The sequence below is a fragment of the Amblyraja radiata genome, chromosome 16, assembly GCF_010909765.2.
Source record: "Amblyraja radiata isolate CabotCenter1 chromosome 16, sAmbRad1.1.pri, whole genome shotgun sequence".
NCBI classification, from domain to species: domain Eukaryota; kingdom Metazoa; phylum Chordata; class Chondrichthyes; order Rajiformes; family Rajidae; genus Amblyraja; species Amblyraja radiata.
Genome location: NC_045971.1, coordinates 52,616,859 through 52,642,941, shown reverse-complemented (window position 1 = coordinate 52,642,941; position 26,083 = coordinate 52,616,859). Strand labels below are relative to the sequence as shown.

Below are 26,083 nucleotides of genomic sequence, written 5' to 3'. Positions count from 1 at the left end.
CATTAAAACCATTATTTTATTTTAAATTATTCCAATTAAATTTCCTCTTCTGCTGCTGAATAGTCTGTCTCCACCATCATTGTATCTTGTCCCTGGTTTCACCCTCTCTTCCGTAAACTGTCATGCAAACACAGCTCAAGTCTCACGGAGATAAGACATTCATGGAGTTAATGAAGTGTCCTGGTTGCTCTGTGGTCTTCTCATTGAAAGCTATTTTAAATTAAAATACTTTGATGGACCATTCACAAGGGCATTGTGAATGGTAAAATGTCTTCAAATGATTTTATTTAGAGATACAGCGTGGAAACAGGCCCTTCGACCACGTATTTGTGCCGACCAATGATCCTCGCACACTAACACTATCCTACACACACTAGGGATAATTTACCATGAACCCAAGTCAATTAACCTACAAACCTGTACGTCTTTGGAGTGTGAGGATACCGAAGCACCTGGATGAAAACCCACAGGGAGAACATACAAACTCCGTACAGACAAGCACCACAGTCAGGATCAAACCCAGGTCTCTGGCGCTGAAAGGCAGCAACTCCACCGCTGCGCCACCAGGCCACCCTTCACGATGTCATGTTTTAACTATCAGCACCGTCTCAAAATTAAAATTCAGTGATAGCGAAGTTTAAAGGATTCAAGAAGAGAATGTTTTGAAAAGCATCTGTACGAATCTGTCCAAATGACTACTGTGTGTTCCTGTCAGCCATTTGGCAGACTCTCACAAATGCTTCACAAAGAATTCTTTTCTTGAATCTTTAAACATCACTATCTTCTGATCAAGGAATCTGACCAGAATACCCGAGTGAAAAAAACTTAGATTACACACTACTTTTCCTGATCACTGAACGTACCAACCCATTTACCAACCGATGAAGTATATTTTTAAGTGTGATCAGTGATAAACTATGGGAATTACAACAACCAATTTGCATACACAAAATCTCATGTTACAGGGACGAGATAATTACACAGCAGGTGACGACAGATGTACAAATCTGCGGTAGGAACATTTATGGCCGACCAAAAATATTAACAGGTCATCTTTGAGTAATTACCTTCCAGTTCCCCAATCTTCTGTTTGGTGTAATCATTTAAAGAACAAGTTGCCTGTTCTGCAAGAGGTGCACAGGCATGAGATTGTAAAAGTTGCAGATCTTTGTTAAGTTGTACACAGCACTGATCTTTCAGTGATGTTTCTTCAGCATGTTTCTCACGGATTTTGCGAAGCTGAATCCTGTGTTTTCTGTTGAGTTTTTTAAAATCTGCCTCATGCTTTCCCGTCATATTTCGGACCTTGGTTCTCATTACGTGTTTTTCAGCCAGAAGCTTGTTCTTGAGTTCTTCATTTTCAATCTCAATGACGCTCAAATCTTCAACTAACTCCTAAAAAATTAAAAATAGCCAAATTAAACTAAATACTTTCGTGAGCCTTTGTGTGGGGGAGGGTGGATGTGGGGGAGGGGGCTGCTGAGGGTGGGTGTGGGGGAGGGGGTGTGGGGGAGGGCAGGGTGTGGGGGAGGGGTGTGGGGAGGGGGTGTGGGGAAGGGGGTTGCAGAGGAGAGGGGGTGGGGGAGAGGTGTTGGGGGGGGGCAAATGTGGGGTGTGGGGAGGGGGAACCTTCAAAACCTTTATAACTTTTGTACTATTTCATCGATCGGATCAAAACTTATTTGATTTCAGCAGAGAAGAATGGTGGCGAAAAATGGTAGCGATAAGCAGGATGGTTTTTGCTCAAATTTAATTCCAACGCAGACACGGAGTAGTCAAGATGATAGTTCTAGTAATATATATGGAATAGAAATGATGGAAGATAGATATAATCAGTAGTGACATTGTTGCATTATAATCAAGAGTTCATGTGTTGTTGACATCTAAATAGGAGATAAATAGCAGATCTCTTCTGATCTTGGTCACGGCTGAAAAAAATTGGTGGTACAGATCAGCAATGCCAACAACCTGTCATAACCAGAATGACAATGTTGCAAGGCTCCACATAAACTGTGACTCTGCATTATAACACTTCATAAAAGGGTTGATTTACAAAAAAATAATTGGAAGATTTATACAAAAGAAAATCTTCACATTTTTTCATATTTACAGATTTATTCCAAGAGGCTCCCTGCTATTTTTATTTCACTGCCAGTTACAACAGAACCCCTTAGCTGGTTGCAGATATCTTTCCATGTAATAGACATTCACACAGCAGCAAACAATGATGTCCTTACCGCTAGCTCCTGATTCTTCCCATCAAGCTTTTTCTCCAACACATCCACAAGTTGTGTCCTTTCTAATAATGCCTCTTCGCTTTCATGGAGTTTTTCCTTCAGATTTTCCAGCAACTGAGGAAGTTAACAAGTGATTAATACCTCCCAACAGATAAATCTGGGCAACATAGAATGGAAATCACACACACGCAACATTTGTAATTCAACTGCACCAATAGTTAGGTCCTCAATTCCACCTTGGTATTAAGACATTAAAATTAAAATTATCATTAATGAAATCAGAGGATGAAATCATTAATCCACATTCAATGGTTTAATAGTCCTTTATTGTCACGTGTACTGAGGTACAGTGAAATATGATTTACCACACACATACCAAAAAAGCAACAAGACACAAAACTACATAAAGATTAAACATAAACAGCCACCACAGCACCGTGTGAGAATCCCTAGGGCACCCAGGATAAGCGGAGACCCACAGCCATCAGTTCAATGTCCGGGCCACACACACGCTCCTTCACCGACCGCTGTACTCTCTCTGCAGTCCCTGTCCGCCCAAAGTCAGAAAGCCGTCCACACTCGCACCAGACTCCAGGATCACTGCACTAACCAGAATGACAATGTTGCAAGGCTCTACATAAAATGTGATTCTGCACCATAACAGATCATAAAAGGGTTGATGGGCTGATTTAGAAAAAAAGAATGGGAAGATTTATACAAAAGAAAATCTTCACATTTTTTCATGTTGATAAATGTGAGGTTATCCACTTTGGTGGCAAAAACAGGAAAGTACACTATTACCTGAATGGTGGCCGATTAGGAAAAGGGGAGATGCAACGAGACCTGGGTGTCATGGTACACCATTCATTGAAAGTAGGCATGCAGGTGCAGCAGGCAGTGAAAAAAGCAAATGGTATGTAAGCATTCATAGCAAAAGGATTTGAGAAAAGGAGCAGGGAGGTTCTACTGCAGTTGTACAGGGTATTGGTGAGACCACACCTGGAGTATTGCATACAGTTTTGGTCTCCTAATCTGAGGAATGACATTCTTGCCATAGAGGGAGTACAGAGAAAGTTCAGCAGACTGTTTCCTGGGATGTCAGGACTTTCATATGAAGACAGACTGGATAGACACGGCTTGTACTCGCTAGAATTTAGAAGATTGAGGGGGGATCTTATAGAAACTTACAAAATTCTTAAGGGGTTGGACAGGCTAGATGCAGGAAGTTTGTTCCTGATGTTGGGGAAGTCCAGAACAAGGGGACACAGTTTAAGGATAAAGGTGAAATCTTTTAGTACTGAGATGAGAAGAACATTTTTTACACAGAGTGTGGTGAATCTGTGGAATTCTCTGCCACAGAATGTAGTTGAGGCCAGTTCATTGGCTATATTTAAGAGGGACTTAGATGTGGCACTTGTGGCTAAAGGGATCAGGGGGTATGGAGAGAAAGCAGGTACAGAATACTGAGTTGGATGATCAGCCATGATCATAGTGAATGGCGGTGCAGGCTCGAAGGGCCGAATGGCCTCCTCCTGCACCTATTTTCTATGTTTCTATGTTTCTATTTACAGATTTATTCCAAGAGGCTCCCTGCTATTTTGATTTCACTGCCAGTTACAACAGAATCCCTTAGCTGGTTGCAGAGATCTTTCCCTGTAATAGACATTCACATAGCTGCAAACAATGATGTCCTTACCGCTAGCTCCCGATAATTTCCATCAAGCTTTTTCTCCAACACATCCACAAGTTGCGTCTTTTCCAATAATGCCTCTTCGTTTTCACGGAGTTTTACCTTGAGGTCTTCCAGCAACTGAGGAAGTTAACGTGATTAATACCTCCTAACAGTAATTAAAACTTAGCAACATAGAATGGAAATCACACACACGCAACATTTGTAATTTAAATGCACCAATTCTTCAATTCCACCTTGGTATTAAGACGTTAAAATTAAAACTATCATTAATGAAATCAGGGGATAAAATCATTAATTCACATTCAATGGTTTAATGGTCCTTTATTGTCACGTGTACTGAGGTACAGTGAAATATGATTTACCACACACATCCAAAAATGCAACAAGACACAAAACTACATAAAGATTAAACATAAATAGCCACCACAGCGGCGTGTGAGAATCCCTAGGGCACACAGCATAAGCGGAGACCCACAGCCATCAGTTCAATGTCCGGGCCACACACACGCTCCTTCACCGACCGCTGTACTCTCTCTGCAGTCCCTGTCCGCCCAAAGTCAGAAAGCCGTCCACACTCGCACCAGACTCCAGGATCACTGCACTAACCAGAATGACAATGTTGCAAGGCTCTACATAAAATGTGATTCTGCACCATAACAGATCATAAAAGGGTTGATGGGCTGATTTAGAAAAAAAGAATGGGAAGATTTATACAAAAGAAAATCTTCACATTTTTTCATGTTGATAAATGTGAGGTTATCCACTTTGGTGGCAAAAACAGGAAAGTAGACTATTACCTGAATGGTGGCCGATTAGGAAAAGGGGGAGATGCAACGAGACCTGGGTGTGATGGTACACCAGTCATTGAAAGTAGGCATGCAGGTGCAGCAGGCAGTGAAAAAAGCAAATGGTATGTAAGCATTCATAGCAAAAGGATTTGAGAAAAGGAGCAGGGAGGTTCTACTGCAGTTGTACAGGGTATTGGTGAGACCACACCTGGAGTATTGCATACAGTTTTGGTCTCCTAATCTGAGGAATGACATTCTTGCCATAGAGGGAGTACAGAGAAAGTTCAGCAGACTGTTTCCTGGGATGTCAGGACTTTCATATGAAGAAAGACTGGATAGACACGGCTTGTACTCGCTAGAATTTAGAAGATTGAGGGGGGATCTTATAGAAACTTACAAAATTCTTAAGGGGTTGGACAGGCTAGATGCAGGAAGTTTGTTCCTGATGTTGGGGAAGTCCAGAACAAGGGGACACAGTTTAAGGATAAAGGTGAAATCTTTTAGTACTGAGATGAGAAGAACATTTTTTACACAGAGTGTGGTGAATCTGTGGAATTCTCTGCCACAGAATGTAGTTGAGGTCAGTTCATTGGCTATATTTAAGAGGGAGTTAGATGTGGCACTTGTGGCTAAAGGGATCAGCGGGTATGGAGAGAAAGCAGGTACAGAATACTGAGTTGGATGATCAGCCATGATCATAGTGAATAGCAGGCTCGAAGGGCCGAATGGCCTCCTCCTGCACCTATTTTCTATGTTTCTATGTTTCTATTTACAGATTTATTCCAAGAGGCTCCCTGCTATTTTGATTTCACTGCCAGTTACAACAGAATCCCTTAGCTGGTTGCAGAGATCTTTCCCTGTAATAGACATTCACATAGCTGCAAACAATGATGTCCTTACCGCTAGCTCCCGATAATTTCCATCAAGCTTTTTCTCCAACACATCCACAAGTTGCGTCTTTTCCAATAATGCCTCTTCGTTTTCACGGAGTTTTACCTTGAGGTCTTCCAGCAACTGAGGAAGTTAACGTGATTAATACCTCCTAACAGTAATTAAAACTTAGCAACATAGAATGGAAATCACACACACGCAACATTTGTAATTTAAATGCACCAATTCTTCAATTCCACCTTGGTATTAAGACGTTAAAATTAAAATTATCATTAATGAAATCAGGGGATAAAATCATTAATTCACATTCAATGGTTTAATGGTCCTTTATTGTCACGTGTACTGAGGTACAGTGAAATATGATTTACCACACACATCCAAAAATGCAACAAGACACAAAACTACATAAAGATTAAACATAAATAGCCACCACAGCGGCGTGTGAGAATCCCTAGGGCACACAGCATAAGCAGAGACCCACAGCCATCAGTTCAATGTCCGGGCCACACACACGCTCCTTCACCGACCGCTGTACTCTCTCTGCAGTCCCTGTCCGCCCAAAGTCAGAAAGCCGTCCACACTCGCACCAGACTCCAGGATCACTGCACTCACGGAAATCCCTCCGAGTCCCCACCAGGGTAGGCAGCTCCTCCATCGTGGTTTTTGCGACCACATATTCCCCTCTGTGATGGAAGGTGAATAACTTTTACCATCTTCCTCCTTTTCTCCTACGGTCGGGGCAATCGAAACTCCCGCAGTCGGGGCGATCGAAACTCCCGCAGTCGCCGATCAAAGGTCCTGCAGTTGGAGCTCCCGACGTTGATCCCTAACAAAGCTACCTCCAGCTCCACGATGTTTGGCCACAATGCCGGCGGAGATGCAATACGGAAAAAGTCGCACCTCCGTCGAGGGAAGAGTTAAAAAAGTGTCTCCTTTCCCCAATCCCCCACTTCCCCCCACATAATACAAAACTAAAGATACGCTAACACACACACAAATAAAACAGACTAAAAACAAACAAAAGCAAAACTCACACAGTCAAGGGGAGAATGTACAGACAGCACCCGTAATTGGGATGGAACCCGGGTCTCTGGTGCTACAAGTGCTGCAAGGCAGCAACTCTACCGCTGTGCCAGCATGCCACCCAACACTGTGCCTCCTCACCCAACCTCTCAACATTTGTCAGAAACTTGTATTCTTTAATAGTTTACTCGATACATGCGACAATTAACTAATCTAAATCCCATCTGCATCTTCTCCTGTACAATTTCATCTTTACTATTATATAATAACAGGAAGCACTCCTCGACAATTTGAACAATTTTCTGGCACCATTCCTTTGGCAAGGGAAGACTGAAAACATTTAGTCAGAACCTCAGCTGTTTCCACCCTTGCTTCTTTTAACTGGCTGGGAAACATTTCTGCCGGACCTGATGACCTGTCCACCTTCAGAGATGTGTGAAGGCATGCTTTCAATTTCATTGAAAAGGTCTGCCTGGGCTGAGGGAGCCTCAACAGCGGCGGTGATGGAAGTCTCAGCAGCAACGGGAGCCTCAGCGGCAACGGGAGCCTCAGCAGCGGCGGTGATGGAAGCCTCAGCAGCAACGGGAGCCTCAGCGGCAACGGGAGCCTCAGCAGCAACGGGAGCCTCAGCAGCAACGGGAGCCTCAGCAGCAACGGGAGCCTCAGCGGCAACGGGAGCCTCAGCGGCAGTGGGGCCTCACGATCAACCCGCAATCAGCGTTCAATGATAGTGTGGGGGGTGGGTGGGGGGGGGGGGGTAGGGGAAGACAATGGGGACCAGGCGTCCCTCCACTGCCGTGAAGAACAATGGGGATCTGGCGATGGGGACTGCCATGTGGGACGGTGGTAGAACAATGTGGGTCCCGGTGTGGGGGAAATACTCTACATTTATAATTCTCTACCCAGGGGATAAGCCTGCGTTTGTTTGTTTGTTCGTTCCGTTTAAGGCGTTGTGCACACGGCAGCCAGCCAACAGTCGCATGTCTTTTTCTTTTTATTTGCACTTTTAATTTCAAGTTTTCGTGCACCTTGTGTGTTGTGACTGTTGGCGACCAATTTCCCTCCGGGATGAAGAAAGTTTTATTGTATCGTATCGTAAGTGAAAACCAAGGATCAATTCATGCTTCAGTGAGGGCCAATAGCTCTCTGATGACTGTGGGTGAGTAGTGATACGTTGGAGCAGAGGAGTTTAGAATTGGTGGTCAATGCTACCCACAAGGTAAGGTGTTATGATGAGCAGCTGACTCCTAGTACCAAGAGCTTGGGTCGTGCTCAGACCAATCCCCTTTATCTTGGAACTAACAGGATGCCCATCTTTTCCAGGGTTGCTTTTACATTAGTGGCCCACCATTGCTCATCACTGCACAGGACAGGAAGAAAATCATGAATGTCATAAACGTCCCAGGTTTACTTAGAGGAGAATGTATTTTTTCAAGTAGCGAACCAGTCACATTACACAAATCAACATTTCTCGGCCTCAATATGCACAACCCATCTAATAAAAATTAGTCATGCCAATAACAAATAATAAAACATGAGAAATTCAATTTGAAACGGCTAACATTTACCAGAGGCAAAATATAACAGACAAATTAAGTTAAGCAAAGGAAAAGCATTTTCATGAAACATTTTTGCAATTGAAATCATAAGCAAGTGATTGTAGCCCACACATTATTTTATACAAGGAAAAACTAAATTCCAAAATATATCATGAATACAAATACAAATGTTGTAAATGCAAATGCAACAACAGGAAATTACAAAAATACTTACCCCCGCCGATGCAAGAGGCTTTTCATTTGCACAAATGCACCTCCACATGCTCTTATTTTAATGTGGCTGCAAAATAACCAAAATAATAATTAAATAGAATTGGTACAGAGCAGAGATTAGTTTAACCGGGCATCATCCATGGCACGGACATTGCGGGCCAAAGGGCCTGTTCCTATGCTGTACTGTTCTATGGTTTATGCTCTTGAGTTTACGTTTAGTTTGTTGTCACGTGTACCGAGGTACAGTGTAAAGCTTTTGTTGCGTGCTGACCAGTCAGCAGAAGGACAATACATGTTTGCAATCGACCCATTTACAGCGCAAGGTAACCCCAGCAAAGTCTGATCAAGGATAGTCCAAGGGTCATCAAAGAGGTAGATAATAGTTCAGTACTAATGATGCGAATGATGAGATTAGCAAATGGCAGAGGGGTCCAATTGAAGAAAGTGACACCCAATCAAAGCGGATCAATGGCAGATAATAAAGAGACATTAAAGTGAATGGAGAGGAGGAATTTCTTTAATCAGAGGGTGGTGAATCTGTCTAATTCATTGCCACTGAAGGATGTGGAGGCCAAGTCAATGGATATTTTATGGCAGAGATTGATAGAGTTTTGATTAGTGCGGGTGTCAGAGGTTATGGGGGAAAAGGCAACAAGTATGAAGGCAGCTGGGCTCTAAAATTCAGGTAGTTCCAATGTGTGAAATGATTATACATCTAAATTCCTTACAACCAATAAGCAGAGCAGGATTAAGGGCTCAAAGATGCCTCAATAATGCTCAATAATGAGGAGTTGCAATAATGGACAATGCAATGCAATACACAAAATATTTCTATGAGAGTGGATACGTGGAACTTAGGACCTCAATTCTTTTGGAAGCAGGGTTAAATTTCAGTTAACTTTTGATAATCGAACATGTACATGGTTTCACTTTGATGAACGTAGCTTTCAATGAACCCATAATATCAACACATCAACACATAGTTTTAGGGTAATATTTCTCTACCCAATGGAAAGCCAGCCTATTACAAAACAAAATGGTTAAAATAGGAAATATCCTGAGCACGCTAGATGCAACAATGGAAATAAAACTGAGGCAACTGAAAGGTGTAACATGTATGGATCACAAGACAAAGGAGCTGCCATTTAAAACAGAGGTGTGCAAGAATTTCCTCTCTCAGTGAATGATGAATCTCTGGATTTTTATATCCTGGATGATGTCAAGGTTAGATCACATGAGGTATTCAAACGCAAGGTAGATCAATGAAATCATGTTATCAATTAGGTCCACTTAATATAAATAATGTTCACAAAATCCACATTACATCCAATTCACAGGAATAAAATAACCATTACAGCAGAACTACCTGTATCAAATCATACACAAACGTCCCAAATTACCTTAATTTCACAGATTTCATCACGTCACAAAATGGTGCAAAAAAAGCAAATTAAAAGTTAAGACACAGATTAAAGTTGCATCTCAATGTAATTAGTTTAACATCATATTCCATAACTGTGTCACAGTTGATCAGATTATTTACGACGACTGTTGCTAAAACTGGCCCTACTTGTGAAGAAAGTTTGCCATCCTGCACTGCACAAAAGTAAAACACAGCTTGATATCCAATTGCAAACTTGAGCCTTACAGCATCTCCTATCAACTGTTATTTAATTCTACAAGTGTGGCCAAAGTTCTATATAGATTTCCTTTGCCGATATTGGACTTATCTGTATTTCATCCCATTTCCATTTCCATGTGCAAGGACACAAACAAATTGCTTTTTCCATGAGCACTTTCCATTTTTCAGCATTCCAATAATTTTGAATTATTGTCACTGCTAGGATACAGGAAAACAAACCAGCTGATTTGGACTAGGCAAAGTTCCCCCAATAACCAGATAAAATATTCTGGTGAAGTTGGTTCCTGTTTAAGTATTAGGCATCAAAAATCCCCGGTATTCATCAAATAGTATCACTGAACATAAGACGACAGATTAGGCCTCTAGTTCATCCAGAATTGGCACCTCGAACAGTGTAGCACTTCCTTATCACTGGATTGGCAATTCTCGCAGGATATGTGTCTATAAACTGACTCAAAAGCAAATCCTGCTCTATTCTCAAAGTAACTAAAACTCAAAACAAAGAAAACAATGGAATTTTCACTCATAAAATGAGCAGCACAATGGCGCAGCCAGTAGAGCTACTACCTCACAGCACCAGAGACCTTGGTTCCATACGGACATTGGGTTCTGTGGAGTTTGAGTGACTGTGTGGGTTACCTCCGGGTGATCCAGTTTCCTCCCACATCCCAAACACATGCAGCTTTTTAGGTTTCCGTAAATGGCCTCCATAAAATTGCCACTAATGTGTAGGGAGTGTTTGAAAAAGGGGAATAACATAGTGTAGCGACACCTGGTGGTGGCTCTGGGTAACCGAACCCTCGTGATTGACTGGAGGGAGGAGTCACTGAGCGCGGGTGTTCTAATGGCTGTATTTTTTTGCTTATGTAAATTATCAGCACTACACAAGGTAAGTGGAAAAGAAAATTACAATACCTGTATCAATCCAAATGTCACAATATATTAAAAATATTTGATGATGTTTCCCCAAGCGGACAATTTCCAGATTGAATTTAGCCTCCTGATGACAAAGAAGGCTATTGTCTACTGCGAGGGGAATTGATTACAAAGGCACGCAGTTTCTGCGGATAGTCGCAACACTTCCCCGTGAAAGATCTTTTACAGGAAAGGTCTCAGAATATAAAGATGTAAAGAATACCAAGTTGTTCAGGTTAAGTCTGCTCAACTAATAGCTGAAATGGGATAAGCCGTGCTCTCTTCTCACTGTTACCATCGACAGTAGCCACAGAAGTGTAAACGTCCCACACTCCCAGTTCGAAAAAAGCTACTGTCCCATCAGGTTGTTGAACTGACCTAATGCTACCACAGCAACGGAACATTACAGACCATCTCTTGGCAACAATGCATTGTTTAATTTTCTGAATTCCATTTTATAGACAATAGACAATGTCATATGACAATTACCTGAATGGTGCAGGAGCAGGTCATTTGGCCCTTTGAGCCTGCACCACCATTCACTGTGATCATGGTTGATCATCCACAATCAGTATCCCCTTCCTGCCTTCTCCCCATAGGATAGAATATAGATTATTGGAGGTGTTTCAGTTTGTTCCTGCATCCAAATAATTTATCATATCAAATTCCTTTAGTCCACTGGAAGTAGATCACCAAACTTCAGTGATGTCCTGCTTCTATCGCCATAATCTCCAAGCACTATGTCATTAATCCTAACATTGATTTCTTTCAATTCCTACCTTCCACACATATAGAAACCTAATAGCCCTGTCCCACGGTGCGAGTTCATTCCAAGAGCTCTCCCGAGTTTAAAAAAAATCAAACTTGTGGTAAGCACGGTGAATGAACGTAGCGGGTACGTCGGAGCTCGGGGACATCTCTTAGCGCTTACGGCAGGTACTCGGGAAGACTCGCTAACGGTAGGAAAGCACGGGAAGACTCGTGAAGATTTTTCAACATGATGAAAAATGACCACGAGAGCCCCGAGTACCGACGAGTGGCCATTATCCTAAATTTCCGAGTTCGAATCAGGGCAAACTCGGGAGAACTCTTGGAATGAACTCGTACCATGGGACAGGGCTTTAATTGTGCCCTCCATTGTGGAGATAGAACTGAACAGCATTTAATTATTCTGCAATTTATTTGTTCCCAACCAGGGTTTATAACCATATAACCATTACAGCACGGTAACAGGCCATCTCGGCCCTACAATCTCGGCTAACATACCATTCACTTTATAACCATATAACAATTACAGCACGGAAACAGGCCATCTCGGCCCTACAAGTCCGTGCCGAACAACTTTTTTCCCTTAGTCCCACCTGCCTGCACTCATACCATAACCCTCCATTCCCTTCTCATCCATATGCCTATCCAATTTATTTTTAAATGATACCAACGAACCTGCCGCCACCACTTCCACTGGAAGCTCATTCCACACCGCTACCACTCTCTGAGTAAAGAAGCTCCCCCTCATGTTTTCCCTAAACTTCTGTCCCTTAATTCTTAAGTCATGTCCTCTTGTTTGAATCTTCCCTATTCTCAAAGGGAAAAGCTTGAACACATCAACTCTGTCTATCCCTTTCATCATTTTAAAGACCTCTATCAAGTACCCCCTTAACCTTCTGCGCTCCAGAGAATAAAGACCTAACTTATTCAACCTATCTCTGTAACTTAGTTGTTGAAACCCAGGCAACATTCTAGTAAATCTCCTCTGTACTCTCTCTATTTTGTTGACATCCTTCCTATAATTGGGCGACCAAAATTGTACACCGTACTCCAGATTTGGTCTCACCAATGCCTTGTACAATTTTAACATTACATCCCAGCTTCTATACTCAATGCTCTGATTTATAAAGGCTAGCATACCAAAAGCTTTCTTTACCACCCTATCTATATGAGATTCCACCTTCAAGGAACTATGGACGGTTATTCCCAGATCCCTCTGTTCAACTGTATTCTTCAATTCCCTACCATTTATCATGTACGTCCTATTTTGATTTGTCCTGCCAAGATGTAGCACCTCACACTTATCAGCATTAAACTCCATCTGTCATCTTTCAGTCCACTCTTCCAACTGGCATAAATCTCTCTGTAGACTTTGGAAATCCTCTTCATTATCCACAACACCCCCTATCTTGGTATCATCTGCATAGTTACTAATCCAATTTACCACCCCTTCATCCAGATCATTGATGTACATGACAAACAACAAAGGACCCAACACAGATCCCTGAGGCACCCCACTAGTCACCTGCCTCCATCCCGACAAACAGCCATCCACCATTACCCTCTGGCTTCTCCCATTCAGCCACTGCTGAATCCTTGCTATTCCTGCATTTATACCCAACAGTTTAACCTTCTTAACCAACCTTCCATGAGGAACCTTGTCAAAGGCCTTACTAAAGTCCATATAGACAACATCCACTGCTTTACCCTCGTCAATTTCCCTAGTAACCTCTTCAAAAAATTCAAGAAGATTAGTCAAACATGACCTTCCAGGCACAAATCCATGTTGACTGTTCCTAATCAGACCCTGTTTATCCAGATGTTTATATATATTATCTCTAAGTATCTTTTCCATTAATTTGCCCACCACTGAAGTCAAACTAACAGGTCTATAATTGCTAGGTTTACTCTTAGAACCCTTTTTAAACAATGGAACAACATGCGCAGTACGCCAATCCTCGGGGACTATTCCCGTTTCTAATGACATTTGAAATATTTCTGTCATAGCCCCGGCTATTTCTACACTAACTTCCCTCAATGTCCTAGGGAATATCCTGTCAGGTCCTGGAGACTTATCCACTTTTATATTTTTCAAAAGTGTCAGTACTTCTTTTACTTTGAAACTCATAGTATCCATAACTACTCTACTCGTTTCCCTTACCTCACATAATTCAATATCCTTCTCCTTGGTGAATACCGAAGAAACGAAATTGTTCAATATCTCCCCCATCTCTTTTGGCTCTGCAGATAGCTGCCCACTCTGTTTCTCCAATGGACCAATTTTATCCCTCGTTAGCCTTTTGCTATTAATATAGCTGTAGAAACCCTTTGGATTTACTTTCACCTTACTTGCCAAAGCAACCTCATATCTTCTTTTAGCTTTTCTAATTTCTTTCTTAAGATTCTTTTTACATTCCTTATACTCCACAAGCACCTCATTTACTTCATGCTGCCTATAATTATTGTAGATCTCCCTCTTTTTCCGAGCAAGATGTCCAATTTCCCTTGAAAACCAGGGCTCTTTCCAATTTTTACTGTTTCCTTTCAACCGAACAGGAACATAAAGATTCTGTACTCTTAAAATTTCCCCTTTAAATGTCCACCATTTCTCTTGTACATCTTTCCCATAAAACAAAATGTCCCAGTCCACTCCTTTTAAATCATCTCGCATCTCATCAAAGTTAGCCTTTCTCCAATCAAAAATCTCAACCCTAGGTCCAGTTCTGACCTTCTCCATAATTATATTGAAACTAATGGTATTGTGATCACTGGACCCGAAGTGCTCCCCAACGCATACCTCCGCCACCTGTCCCGTCTCATTTCCTAACAGGAGGTCCAGCACTGTCCCTCCTCTAGTAGGTACCTCTATGTATTGCTGCAAAAAACTATCCTGCACACATTTTACAAACTCCAAACCATCCAGCCCATTTACAGAATGTGTTTCCCAGTCTATGTGTGGAAAGTTGAAATCTCCCACACTCACTACCTTGTGCTTACTACTAATATCTGCTATCTCCTTACATATTTGCTCTTCCAATTCTCGTTCCCCATTTGGCGGTCTATAATACACCCCTATAAGTGTTGCTACACCTTTCCCACTTCTCAGTTCCACCCAAATAGCCTCCCTAGATGAGCCCTCCAATCTATCCTGCCAAAGCACTGCTGTAATATCTTCCCTGACTAGCAATGCAACACCTCCACCTCTTGCCCCTCCAATTCTATCACACCTGAAGCAACGAAATCCTGGAATATTTAGTTTCCAATCACAGCCCTCCTGCAACCATGTTTCACTGATCGCCACAACATCATACTTCCAGGTGTCTATCCAGACTCTAAGCTCATCCACCTTTCTTACAATGCTCCTAGCATTAAAATATGCACATTTAAGAAACCCCCCGTCTCTTCTTCTCTGTTTATTTCCTTTTTTTCTTTCTCCTCTTGTGTCCGAGTGCTTCCCTTTTCTGCTTCCTGTCTCCCATTCTGTCTACTAGCTTTCTCTATTTGAGTCCCTCGCCCCAACCATTCTAGTTTAAAGTCTCCCCAGTGGCCTTTGCAAATTTCCCCGCCAGGATATTGGTCCCCCTCGGGTTCAAGTGCAACCCATCCTTTCTGTACAGGTCCCACCTTCCCCAAAAGAAGTCCCAATGATCCAGAAACTTGAATCCCTGCCCTCTGCACCAGTCTTTCAGCCACGCATTTATCCTCCACCTCGCTCCATTCCTACTCTCACTGTCGCGTGGTACAGGCAGTAATCCTGAGATTGTTACCTTTTTGGTCCTTTTCCTTAACTCTCCTCCCAACTCCCTAAATCCTCCCTTCAGGACCTCTTCACTTTTTTTACCTATGTCATTTGTACCAATATGTACCACGACCTCAGGCTCCTCTCCCTCTGATTTCAGGATATCTTGGATGCGTTGAGACACGTCCGAGACCTTAGCACCAGGGAGGCAGACCACCATCCTGGTCTCCCGACTGCGTCCACAGAATCGCCTATCCGACCCCCTAACAATAGAGTCCCCAATTACTATTGCCCTCTTCTTTTTTTCCCTACCTTTCGGAGCAACAGGGCTGGTCTCTGTGCTGGAGGACCGTCCGCTGTCGCTACCCCCGGGTAGGCTGTCACCCCCATCCGTACTCAAACAGGAGTACTTATTTGCAAGGTGTACCGACATTGGAGTACTCACTCGTTCCTGCCTCTGCCCCTTGCCCTTCCTTAGCGTGACCCACATGTCTCTCTCCCGTGGTTTTGGAGTGACCACCTCCCTATAACTCCCCTCTATGACCTCGTCACTCTCCCTGACCAGACAGAGGTCATCGAGCTGCTGCTCCAGGAACCTAATACGGTCCCTTAGGAGCCCCATCTCTTTGCACCTGGTGCAGATGTGGACGTCTGGAGGGCCATCCGACACCATGACCTCCCACATCTGACATCCAGAACAGTACACTGCTCTGACTGTCATTCTCTCGCCTTATCCTGGATCCGATACCAGTATAATACAATAGAAACTGCTGGGAGAAATCAGCAGGTATCTGACACAAACAGCTGCTCCCTCTTGCCCTTTAAACTGCACCTTTATTATATAAACAAAAAGCACTGTACCTTTAGCCCACTGTACCTTTACTAAAGCACTGTACCTTTAACCAGAAAGCAGAAATGCTAACCTAAGGTTGCACCCAATCAGCTGCTTCCTCTAGTCTGCTTCCGCCAATCAGCGGCTTCCACCAGAACCCTCCCTATGGAGTGTGGAACGTTACGGGATTTGGTAAAAGCCCTGACCCTCCTCCACTCGCTCCAACGGTCCCGGGCCTCTGTGAAAACAAGCCCCGTGCCCGATTTAAGTACTCACCGCCCTGACCCTCCTCCACTCTCTCCAACGGTCCCGGGCCTCTGTGAAAACAAGCCCCGTGCCCGATTTAAGTACTCACCGCCCTGACCCTCCTCCACTGTCTCCAACGGTCCCGGGCCTCTGTATGTATCGTTAGCTTTTAGAAATGTTTGAATGGTGCACTGACTGGCTGACATTTTTAAATTTCGTTGTACATGGTTCATGTTACAATGACAATAAAGAAACTATTCTATTCTATTCTAAGTCACACTTGTAGAATGTTACCTCTATGCCTCTTCCTGTCCTCACAGATGTTTGTGAATTGCTAACTTTTTGATCCACGTTGAGGGAGAATCATTTTGCCCAAATGTCACATTTGTGCTGGAGCCTGCAAAAGACAATCCCTGTAAACAATAGCTGACAATTCCTGAAGAAAATGGTCAGAAGTTAAAATATTTTTTTTCTTTTGGTTTTAATTTTCTGTTGAACTAGATTTTCATTCATTAATTAACATATTATTATTGTTGAGAGGTACTCACTGTTTGATAACGACACAAGAATCATCCAGGTGACACAATCTGTTGCTTTCCAAAGGGCTGCTGGAAAGTGAGGCTGGCGTGGGTATTATTAGGGGAATGGGTAGCTAATGTGGTAACAGGTAAATAGGCCAGTTGAGAGGAAAGAGTTTGAAATGGAGCACCAGAGTTTTCATTAAGGTAAGAGAAAGTGGGCAAAGGGGGCACTTTGAGGGCGGTTGGGTAAAGTAGGAACAAAAGCGACAGGTAGTGGAACAACAGCATTGGAACGAGATAGGATGGCTATAAGTGGCAGATGTGGTGTCCACACACTTTGAACTGACGGACGGACATTCCACCAGAGAACTTGGGAGCACGGTGACTTCATTCTTTTTTTTGCAACTAAAATAAAACAAAGTGAATTAAATTAGTAATGCTGATGTTTAGACTTACAATACAGCTAGAACCATAAGAAGTCTATAAGACCATAACACATAGGAGCAGAAATAGACCATTCGGCCCATCAAGTTAACTCCACCATTCAATCATAACTGATCTGTTTTTCTTTCTCAACCCCATTCTGCCTTCTCCCCCAACCTTTGACACCCTTACTAATCAAAAACCTATAAATCTCCTCTTTTAAAATACTTAATGTCTTGGCCTCCTCAGCGATCTGTAGCAATGAATTCCACAGATTCACCACCCTCTGGCTAAAGAAAATCAATATATTTTTCAAGTGTCCCTAATAGGATCTGCATTTATTGCCTATTTTCAATTGCCCTTGAGAAAGCGATGGTGGACTACCATCTTGAACCATCGCAGTTCTTCTGGTAAAGATCCTCACACAGCAGTGTCCATTGCTGGGACACTTCAGGATGTGAATTTGCTGTGGCCTGATGCCAGACAGCAGAAATCCTCCCTCAAGGAGGTTTATTTAAATGCCACAATAAAACCAGAAAATGCTGGAAATATTCAGCCGATCAGGCTACATCTGTAGGAAGAGAAATTGAGTTAAGATTTTAGGTCAAAGACCCTTCATTGGAACTGGAAGGAAAAGTTAATTTAGCTGCAGGATGGGTGGAAGGCAAATATTTCTCACAGGGTAAAACCGGGAATTCACTCATTGATTGAATAACATTTCTGTATTTAAATAATACAGATTGGCCAATACATTACGTTGTCTCAAGTTCTTATTTTACAAGGCAATCTTACCTCGATAGCTGGTGACCGAACAACAGGACAGTAAAGTTTCTCCAACATTCCTTTATCAAATGGATTCCTTTCATGTTTATATGTCCTCATAATCTGTCAGCAAGAACATCATATTGATCAGTCAATGGACAATAGAGAATAGGTGCAGGAGTAGGCCATTTGCCCCTACAAGCCAGCGCCACCATCCACTGTGATCATGGCTGATTAACCACACAATCAGTATCCCGTTCCTGCCTTCTCCCCATACCCCTTGACTCCGCTTTCTTTAACAGCTCTATCTAACTCTCACTTGAAACCATCCCGAGAATTGGCCTCCACTGCCTTCTGAAGCAGAGGTTTCCACAGATTCACAACTCTCTGGATGAAAACCACAGATACACAACTCTCTGGGTGAAAATCAGGTAAAATCAGCAAAGTATAAAATAAATATATTCAGTGGGTGTTTCCAGTTGTTATTTCAGAGTTCCAGCACTGCAGTATTTTGATTTTACACCAAGTGACTTGACTCCAGTCCCTGTGGACTTTTCTTCCCCACCCTGCACCCACAGCCCATCCCCCACCCTGCACCCACAGCCCATCCCCCACCCTGCACCCACAGCCCACCCCCACCCTGCACCCACAGCCCATCCCCCACCCTGCACCCACAGCCCATCCCCCACCCTGCACCCACAGCCCATCCCCCACCCTGCACCCACAGCCCATCCCCCACCCTGCACCCACAGCCCATCCCCCACCCTGCACCCACAGCCCATCCCCCACCCTGCACCCACAGCCCATCCCCCAGGCTCACATGGTAATTAATCACAACTGCATTGAAACAGTCCAGAACCAAATTGAACATCGTAACATAACAGGAAACTCAGTAAGTCAGAGGCCATGAGCTTTACCATGTCACATCAGGACCAGATTTAATTTGGTTCTTTGTACTGGGAGCCTCTTGTGACCGGTTCTTCCAGAGGGCAATCTCACAACAACCACGAGAAAATATTTTGATCAATTAGTCTTACATTTTAAATTCATTGATTAAAGGTCAATGAGCATATACTAGGGTTTGAGTGAAGTGTTTAATGACTTTAACAACTCAACTGATTTAAAATGGCTAATCTATGCTTTATGGCAGGTAGCAAGACAAGGAATCACCACACCACTAAATCCAAAAGGTGATTCAGAAAACTCCTTTGCCATAACAGCAGTTAGTATTTTGAACAATAATTAAGGCAAATGACACGAATGGCTTCAAGGGAAGCCAGAGAAATACATGTCATGGGATGAATAAATAAGGGTGGGGAGAGGCTCGTGTGAACCCTAAACACAGACTAATTAGGTTAAATCCCCGTTTCTGTGTTTAAATAAAGTGAAAATTAAATTACAACTGTTATCTTTACTTGTACCTGCTCATATGTGTTCATTCCAGCTGCAATGAGGTATCTGAAAAGCGAAAGAGAAAAACAACGGCACAGAAGCAAGAAGTGAAATTGTTGCAAGAATAAAACTGCAAAACATTATTAAGGAAAATATAATTTCTTGCAATCAACATTAAAAGAGACAAGTAAATTGTTTAATGAATCTTCAGCCAAGAAATGGGTCATCACTGTTATGTGGGAGGAGGAGAAACTTGTTCCCTATTCCTGAATATGTCCAACATTATATTCAGGAATATTATTACACTTCCTTCTCTGCCTTGCACAACTGAACACAATCTGGTTACTTCACTGATCAATTTACCATCTAAAGCCCTAGAAACATATGCATTGGGGCTTAGAGCAACTGCAGCATTACAGAAATTAATCTTGTTGCACTCTAGATAATTAAGATTTATGTTTTGGAAAAATGCACCATGGAATTCCAAGAGGTCTACTTAATTGTAATTTTTTAATTGTAATTGTAATTAATTTATTAGCCAAGTGTGTAAACAGACAAGGAATTTGATTTGCCAACAGTCATACAAAAAAGCAACAGGATACATCATATCCATATATCTATAAAACTCTGATCTTGGATGTGGGTGTGTGTGGGAGGTGTGGTGTGGGAGGGGTGTGTGTGTGGAGGTGGTGTGGGAGGATGTGTGTGGGAGGTGTTGTGTGGGAGGTGTGTGGGAGGTGTGTGTGTGGGAGGGGTGTGTGTGTGGGAGGGGTGTGTGTGTGGGGGGTGTGTGTGGGAGGGGTGTGTGTGGGAGGTGTGTGTGGGAGGTGTGTGTGTGGGAGGTGTGTGTGTGGGAGGGGGTGTTGTGTGGATGTTTGTGGGTGGGGGGGTGTGTGGAGGGGTGTGTTTGGAGGGTGTGTGTGTTGTGTGTTGTGTGTGTGTGTGTGGGTGTTTTGTTGGGGAGTGTGTTTGTTTTGTGTGTTTGTGGGTTTGTGTGGTGTGTTGGTGGGCGGTGTTGTGTGGTTTGTTGTGGGTCGGTGTTTTGTGGGGGGTGTGTGGGGGGGTGTGTGGGAGGGGTGTGTGGGAGGTGTGTGTGGGAGGTGTGTGTGGGAGGTGTGTATGGGAGGGGTGTGTGCATGTGTGTGTGTGTGTGTGTAGTTATTTGTTTGTGTGTGATCACATCTACTTGAAAAAACGACGCGTGAACGGGAATATTTTGACATATTCTGGTAGAGATTTACCCCCTGGAGTAAAAAATGGGCTTACCTGCAAAGGTTGTGCTTTATTTCTTGAATTATTCATTCAAATGTTCACAAAATCGATCCAACTTTGAATTAAAAACGCTTGTCTTTTTCCGCTGACGACGTGACAATGGATCTGCCTGCCGTCTGCTCGCACTGCGACTGAATTCACCTCCCCCCCCTCCACCCCCCCCCCCCCCCCGTTGTTTAAAACACACCCGTCTACGGAAGACATTTGCCCGCCTGTGCCTCGACTCGGGCCCTCGAGCTTTGGCGACGCACGCCCGCACCTCGGCTTCGGTTTCCTGAGAATTCCCGTGAGCTTTGGTCGACGCAGGCTCGCGCCGTCGAGGAAAGAGATTTAAAAGTTTTTCCCCACCCCCACATAATACAAAAACTAAAGGTACACTAATAACACACAAGTAAACACAGTAAACACAGACCAAAATAGCAAAAGAAAAAAAAGACGAGAGGCTATTGGCGCGGTTGCCCTGTATGGTGCCAGCATTGTAACCTAACGTGAGGGCTGTCTTTAATCTGGGTGTTTATTGAATTGAATTGAATTGAATTGAATTGAATCCCTTTATTGTCATTCAGACCTTACGGTCTGAACGAAATTTCGTGCCTGCAGTCATACATACATCATACAATAATAAACAACAGTAAACACAAATTAACATCCACCACAGTGAGTCCACCAAGCACCTCCTCACTGTGGTGGAGGCAAAAAAATCTTAGGGCTACTGTCTCTTCCCTCCTCTTCTCCCTCTGCGCTGAGGCGATTCCCCACCGGGCGATGGCACAACAGTCCCGCGGCTCACGAACCCCGCAACGGGCCGGCTCAAACACCGCGGCCCGGGGGTGGTCGAAGCTGCCGCCCTCCAGTCCAGCACACGCAGCCGCTGGCCCGCGGCTTAACCCAGGACTCAGGTGACCGTCCCAGCCACCGGAGCACCGTTCCAGCCCCGAGCCGGATCGCCCTCACGTGAGTGCCGTTCCTCCCTCGAGCTGGGCCACTCCGACGGGAGTGCCGTTCCTCCCTCGAGCTGGGCCACTCCGACGGGAGTGCCGTTCCTCCCTCGGGCTGGGCCACTCCGACGAGAGTGCCGTTCTCCCTCGGGCTGGGCCACTCCAATGGGAGTGCCGTTCTCCCTCGGGCTGGGCCACTCCGACGGGAGTGCCATTCCTCCCTCGGGCTGGGCCACTCCGACGGGAGTGCCGTTCTTCCCTCGGGCTGGGCCACTCCGATGGGAGTGCCGTTCCTCCCTCGGGCTGGGCCACTCCGACGGGAGTGCCACAGCCCCTCGCGGGAGAGTCTCGGCCCCTCGCCAGGCCGTCCTCACGGGAGACAGCAGACCCCGTTTCAACCCCCCCCCCCCACATAAACACAACCTAAAAACCAAAAACGCAACTACACAAAACGAAAAAAAAACAACACAAAAAGTAAAGACAAACGGACTGCAGGCGAGCCGCAGCCGTTCCCAGCGCCGCCACTTCCGGTATTTATGGGGTGAAATGATGCAGGGTCCATCACTAATCTCATTAGGCTACTTCTGTATTGCTTAATTATCTGTAATGCTCGAGTCTAATTTATTTAGCAATTTGCAATGTGGGATATACTGTGCTCATAGGGACAGCCTTGTTACAGAAAAACAGATGCCCAAAATATTGCCCATGGACACTGTATATACTTTACCCACTGCTCTCCTAGCAGGCACTCAATGAACTGCAGTGACCTTACATAACTCAGAACAATCAATCAAGGAGAATTCCTCAAAGAACAATGGATCACATTTGTTCTCGATTTACCTCTGCACACACATCACAGCTGTAGCAGTGTCGACATCTTGGGGGACGGTAGACCTTACAGATATGGCACCACTTGCTGGTAAATATGACGCCATTGATGATCACCTCTGGGGCATCCAGAATCCCACTGACGTCGCCACGATCTGAAACAAAAGGGAATTGAATTGTGAAGATGGAGGTCCATTAACTTGTGGTGACTTTTCACAAACTATCTATACTGGGTAGGTGGTGGAAATGTCGTTTGCGGGCATTTTTAAAACATGATCACCATTCTGTATGCTTCAAAGCAGATATGGAAAAGTTTATTTTCAGGTTAAGCTAAATTGGAGAATGCTGATGTCAATAGTGCAAGTGAGCCCTCAGCAAAAGTAGATTGGGAGCAAATGTCTGCGGGTAAAACAATATCTGAGAAGTGGGAGTCTTTTAAAAGAGAGTTAGTGTTTAGGGACACTGGTTCCTGTTTCACTCAAACAACAAATGCCTTGCACTCCCACTCTCAGTGAAGGGGGCGCCGTCGAGTGTGGCATCCCTGCCAGCGGCTGTTATTCCTTACACCCTTTTCTTTATTTTTAGTGTGTTAATAGTGTTTGTTTTGGAGGTCTAATCTTTTATATGTGGGGGCGAGGAGGCAGGGAAGGGGGAAACTTTTTTTTCTCATTCCCTACCTGGTCGGAGATGCGACTCTTCTCTGAGCCGCATCTTCGCCCCTTCCTCGCGGCCTACCAACGAGCCTGGAGCGGCGTTTCCTGCCGGGACTTCAGCGGCGACACAGCGCTGAAGCGCCATCAGAGAGCAGGCGATGCCTTACCTGGGTCGGCGTGCTGCGGAGTGCTGAGCCCGCCGACTCCAACATCGCGGAGCTGCGGTCAGTGGAGCGTCCAGCTGCAGGGCGGCGCTGAATTTTAAACACCGCGGAGCCTGGGATCTCTTGCCGAGCTCCAACCAGTGCGGCCTGTGGACTTTGGGAGCCGCAGTCTCCGGGGAGGAAACGGCCGTTCCAGATGCTCCAAGCCGCTGAGAGGGTTCTGCCGACGCTGGAGTTCCATCATCCGGTGAGAGGGCCTGAAGCATAGGCTGCTGTAGTGGCACCTGCGGAGGCCTCAAATAGGCCGCACCATGGGTGAACAGGGGTTAGGACTGGACGTTGTGCCTTCCCTCATAGTGGGAACCATTGTGGGGGCATGTTTTTATGTTTATAGGGTGGTTGCACGTAAGGTCATCGGGTCAAAGTGCGTGACGCACGAGCAGCTCAATCCATGTGGAGGACATGGCAGCTTCCGGCACACACTGTTAACACACGGAACGCGTACTTTCTTACCTGTTACAAAACGCCAAAATTGTCATTTTTGTGCTATAAATATTTGTGGGTGCTGTCATTGAAAGTGGGAAGGTCTGCTCTGAACCCGAGCACCAAGGTGCAAGCGGCCGAAGGAGCACATCCCTTGGGACAGCCCCCACTCTCCCCCCCCGGGGTCAGCTCTGTCCGGCCACGGCTGCCCTCCACCCCGTCTCCGTATGTGGGCCGCACTGTCACGGGGCCGGGGCTGAGCGCCCACACACGGGGCCTCCAGTCAAGTCTTCAGGGGTTTCGCTAAACACTGGGATTTTTGCCACATTACCAGCAGCCCTGAATACACGCAGTCCAACGGCCTGGCTGAACTCGCAGTAAGAAGTGCCAAAATGTTAATGGACCGATCACACAGGGCCGGCTCTGATGTCTATCACTACTTGCTGAACCTGCGGAACATCTCCCGTGATCAGATTCTGGAATCCCCAGCCCAGCGCCTCATGTCAAGGCAGACACGCAGTACTCTACCTATGGCCAAGCAGATGCTACAGTTACTAGTTCGTGCGCCGGCAGCATTTCAATCCATGCTCCAACATGGCCGAGATACTCAGAAGAAACATTATGACAAGACCAGCGTGCCACTACCGCCACTTACCAAAGGGGAAGTGTTCCATAGGTTATGACCGCCTGGGTATCGTTCTGGGGTCCACTGAGGAGCCACTCTCCTACCTGGTCAGTGTTGACAATGGCATCTACAAATGCACCCGGCAGTGCCTCCGTCTGGTTAATGAGCCAGTGCCTCCACGTCAATACCCTGACCAACCGTCCGTGCCTCCTTCACGGTCTAACGAGATATCTCCCATGGTTCCACGGCCACTGCCTGGCTCGCGTCCGATTGCCTCACCGCTCCAGTCACTACCACTACAGTCCCCGCTTTTGCCTGCAACCTTCTCCTGTTCAACCTCCAGTCAAGGAAGAAGACGGCTACTACCATACACATGCAGGATGTGTTTGCAAGCCAAATCCGAAAATTGGAAAATTCACTATCTCTGAACTGTGTACGACTTGCTTTATTTTACGTGCTAGCACGATGTATAAGTGCACTCACCCGATATTGCAGTTTTACAATATATTCCGCCAAGTGTTTTTTAAATTATGCATGGTTCTTTAAGAGGAAGGATGCAGGTTAACCATATTAATCTATGCCTATATAATCTCCACTACACATAATATGCATGTGACACATTCCACCATATAATCCAGTCCAGGTTTTGGGCATCATGAGTACTGTACTTTTGTCCGCCTGTCGTTATGCCACGGCAGTTAGTACTTGAGCTGATGTGATGAGCACTGCTGTGTGTAATGTTCTCTCTTTATAATTTTAATAAAAGACTAATGGTTCACTCCAGACTTTGTAATGGATCACTTACTAACATTTACCTCTGGCAATAATTCCTGGATTCATACACAGACACAGAGCGTAGCTGCTCACAGTAAAGATCAAAAATAGAGATTGCAGGATAGGCACTGCTATTGTAACATTCCTTATCAGCCAAACGCACATGGAAAAGTTGAAAATTATATCTTAGATATTTATAACACCAATATGAGACCTTTAAGGGCCTGTCCCACCAGCATGCGGCGAGCGCGACCTAACGTGGTCGCTTGAGCCGTAGGCTTCACAGGGCCGGTCCCACTTCGATCGCCGGAGCCATATGGAGTTGTGCGGGGCTGGTCCGGCCATCGCGCGGGGCTCCAGAAAACTGACCGTCCAAACCAAAGATCTTTGGTCCAAACATGCCTGGCGGCCCACAGCCACATTGAGGCCGTATGCAGCATCTTGACGGCGTACGCCTATCGCGTAGCGATGCGCGATGATGTCACTGCCCGGCGAGCCGTTGGGTGATGATGTAAACGCCCGACGCCGTGCGACGTCCCGCCTCCTGTCCAGCTGATTGATGAGCGTGATGTCGGGACCAGCCCCACACAACAGGCGGCCCCGTGGTTGGAAGTGGGACCGGCCCCGCGAGGCCGGACGTCTCAAGCCACCACGTTTGGTCGCGCTCGCCGCATGCAGTCGCAGGCTGATGGGACAGGCCCT

General features: G+C 44.9%; 1 protein-coding gene across 1 annotated transcript in view; it reads right to left on the bottom strand.

Moving 5' to 3' along the window:
* The window catches only part of LOC116982318 (interaptin-like), a 39,362-nt gene extending 14,517 nt beyond the window's left edge, over positions 1-24,845 (bottom strand). Inside the window, exons 1-7 of the mRNA XM_033035582.1 lie at positions 24,806-24,845; positions 22,695-22,837; positions 18,283-18,375; positions 5,619-5,732; positions 3,934-4,047; positions 2,238-2,351; positions 1,068-1,395 (exon numbers count right to left, since the gene is read on the bottom strand). Coding sequence (XP_032891473.1) covers positions 1,068-1,395; positions 2,238-2,351; positions 3,934-4,047; positions 5,619-5,732; positions 18,283-18,375; positions 22,695-22,837; positions 24,806-24,845 — 946 coding nt within the window. The remainder of the gene's footprint in view (positions 1-1,067; positions 1,396-2,237; positions 2,352-3,933; positions 4,048-5,618; positions 5,733-18,282; positions 18,376-22,694; positions 22,838-24,805) is intronic.
* Positions 24,846-26,083: the final 1,238 nt, after the last annotated feature.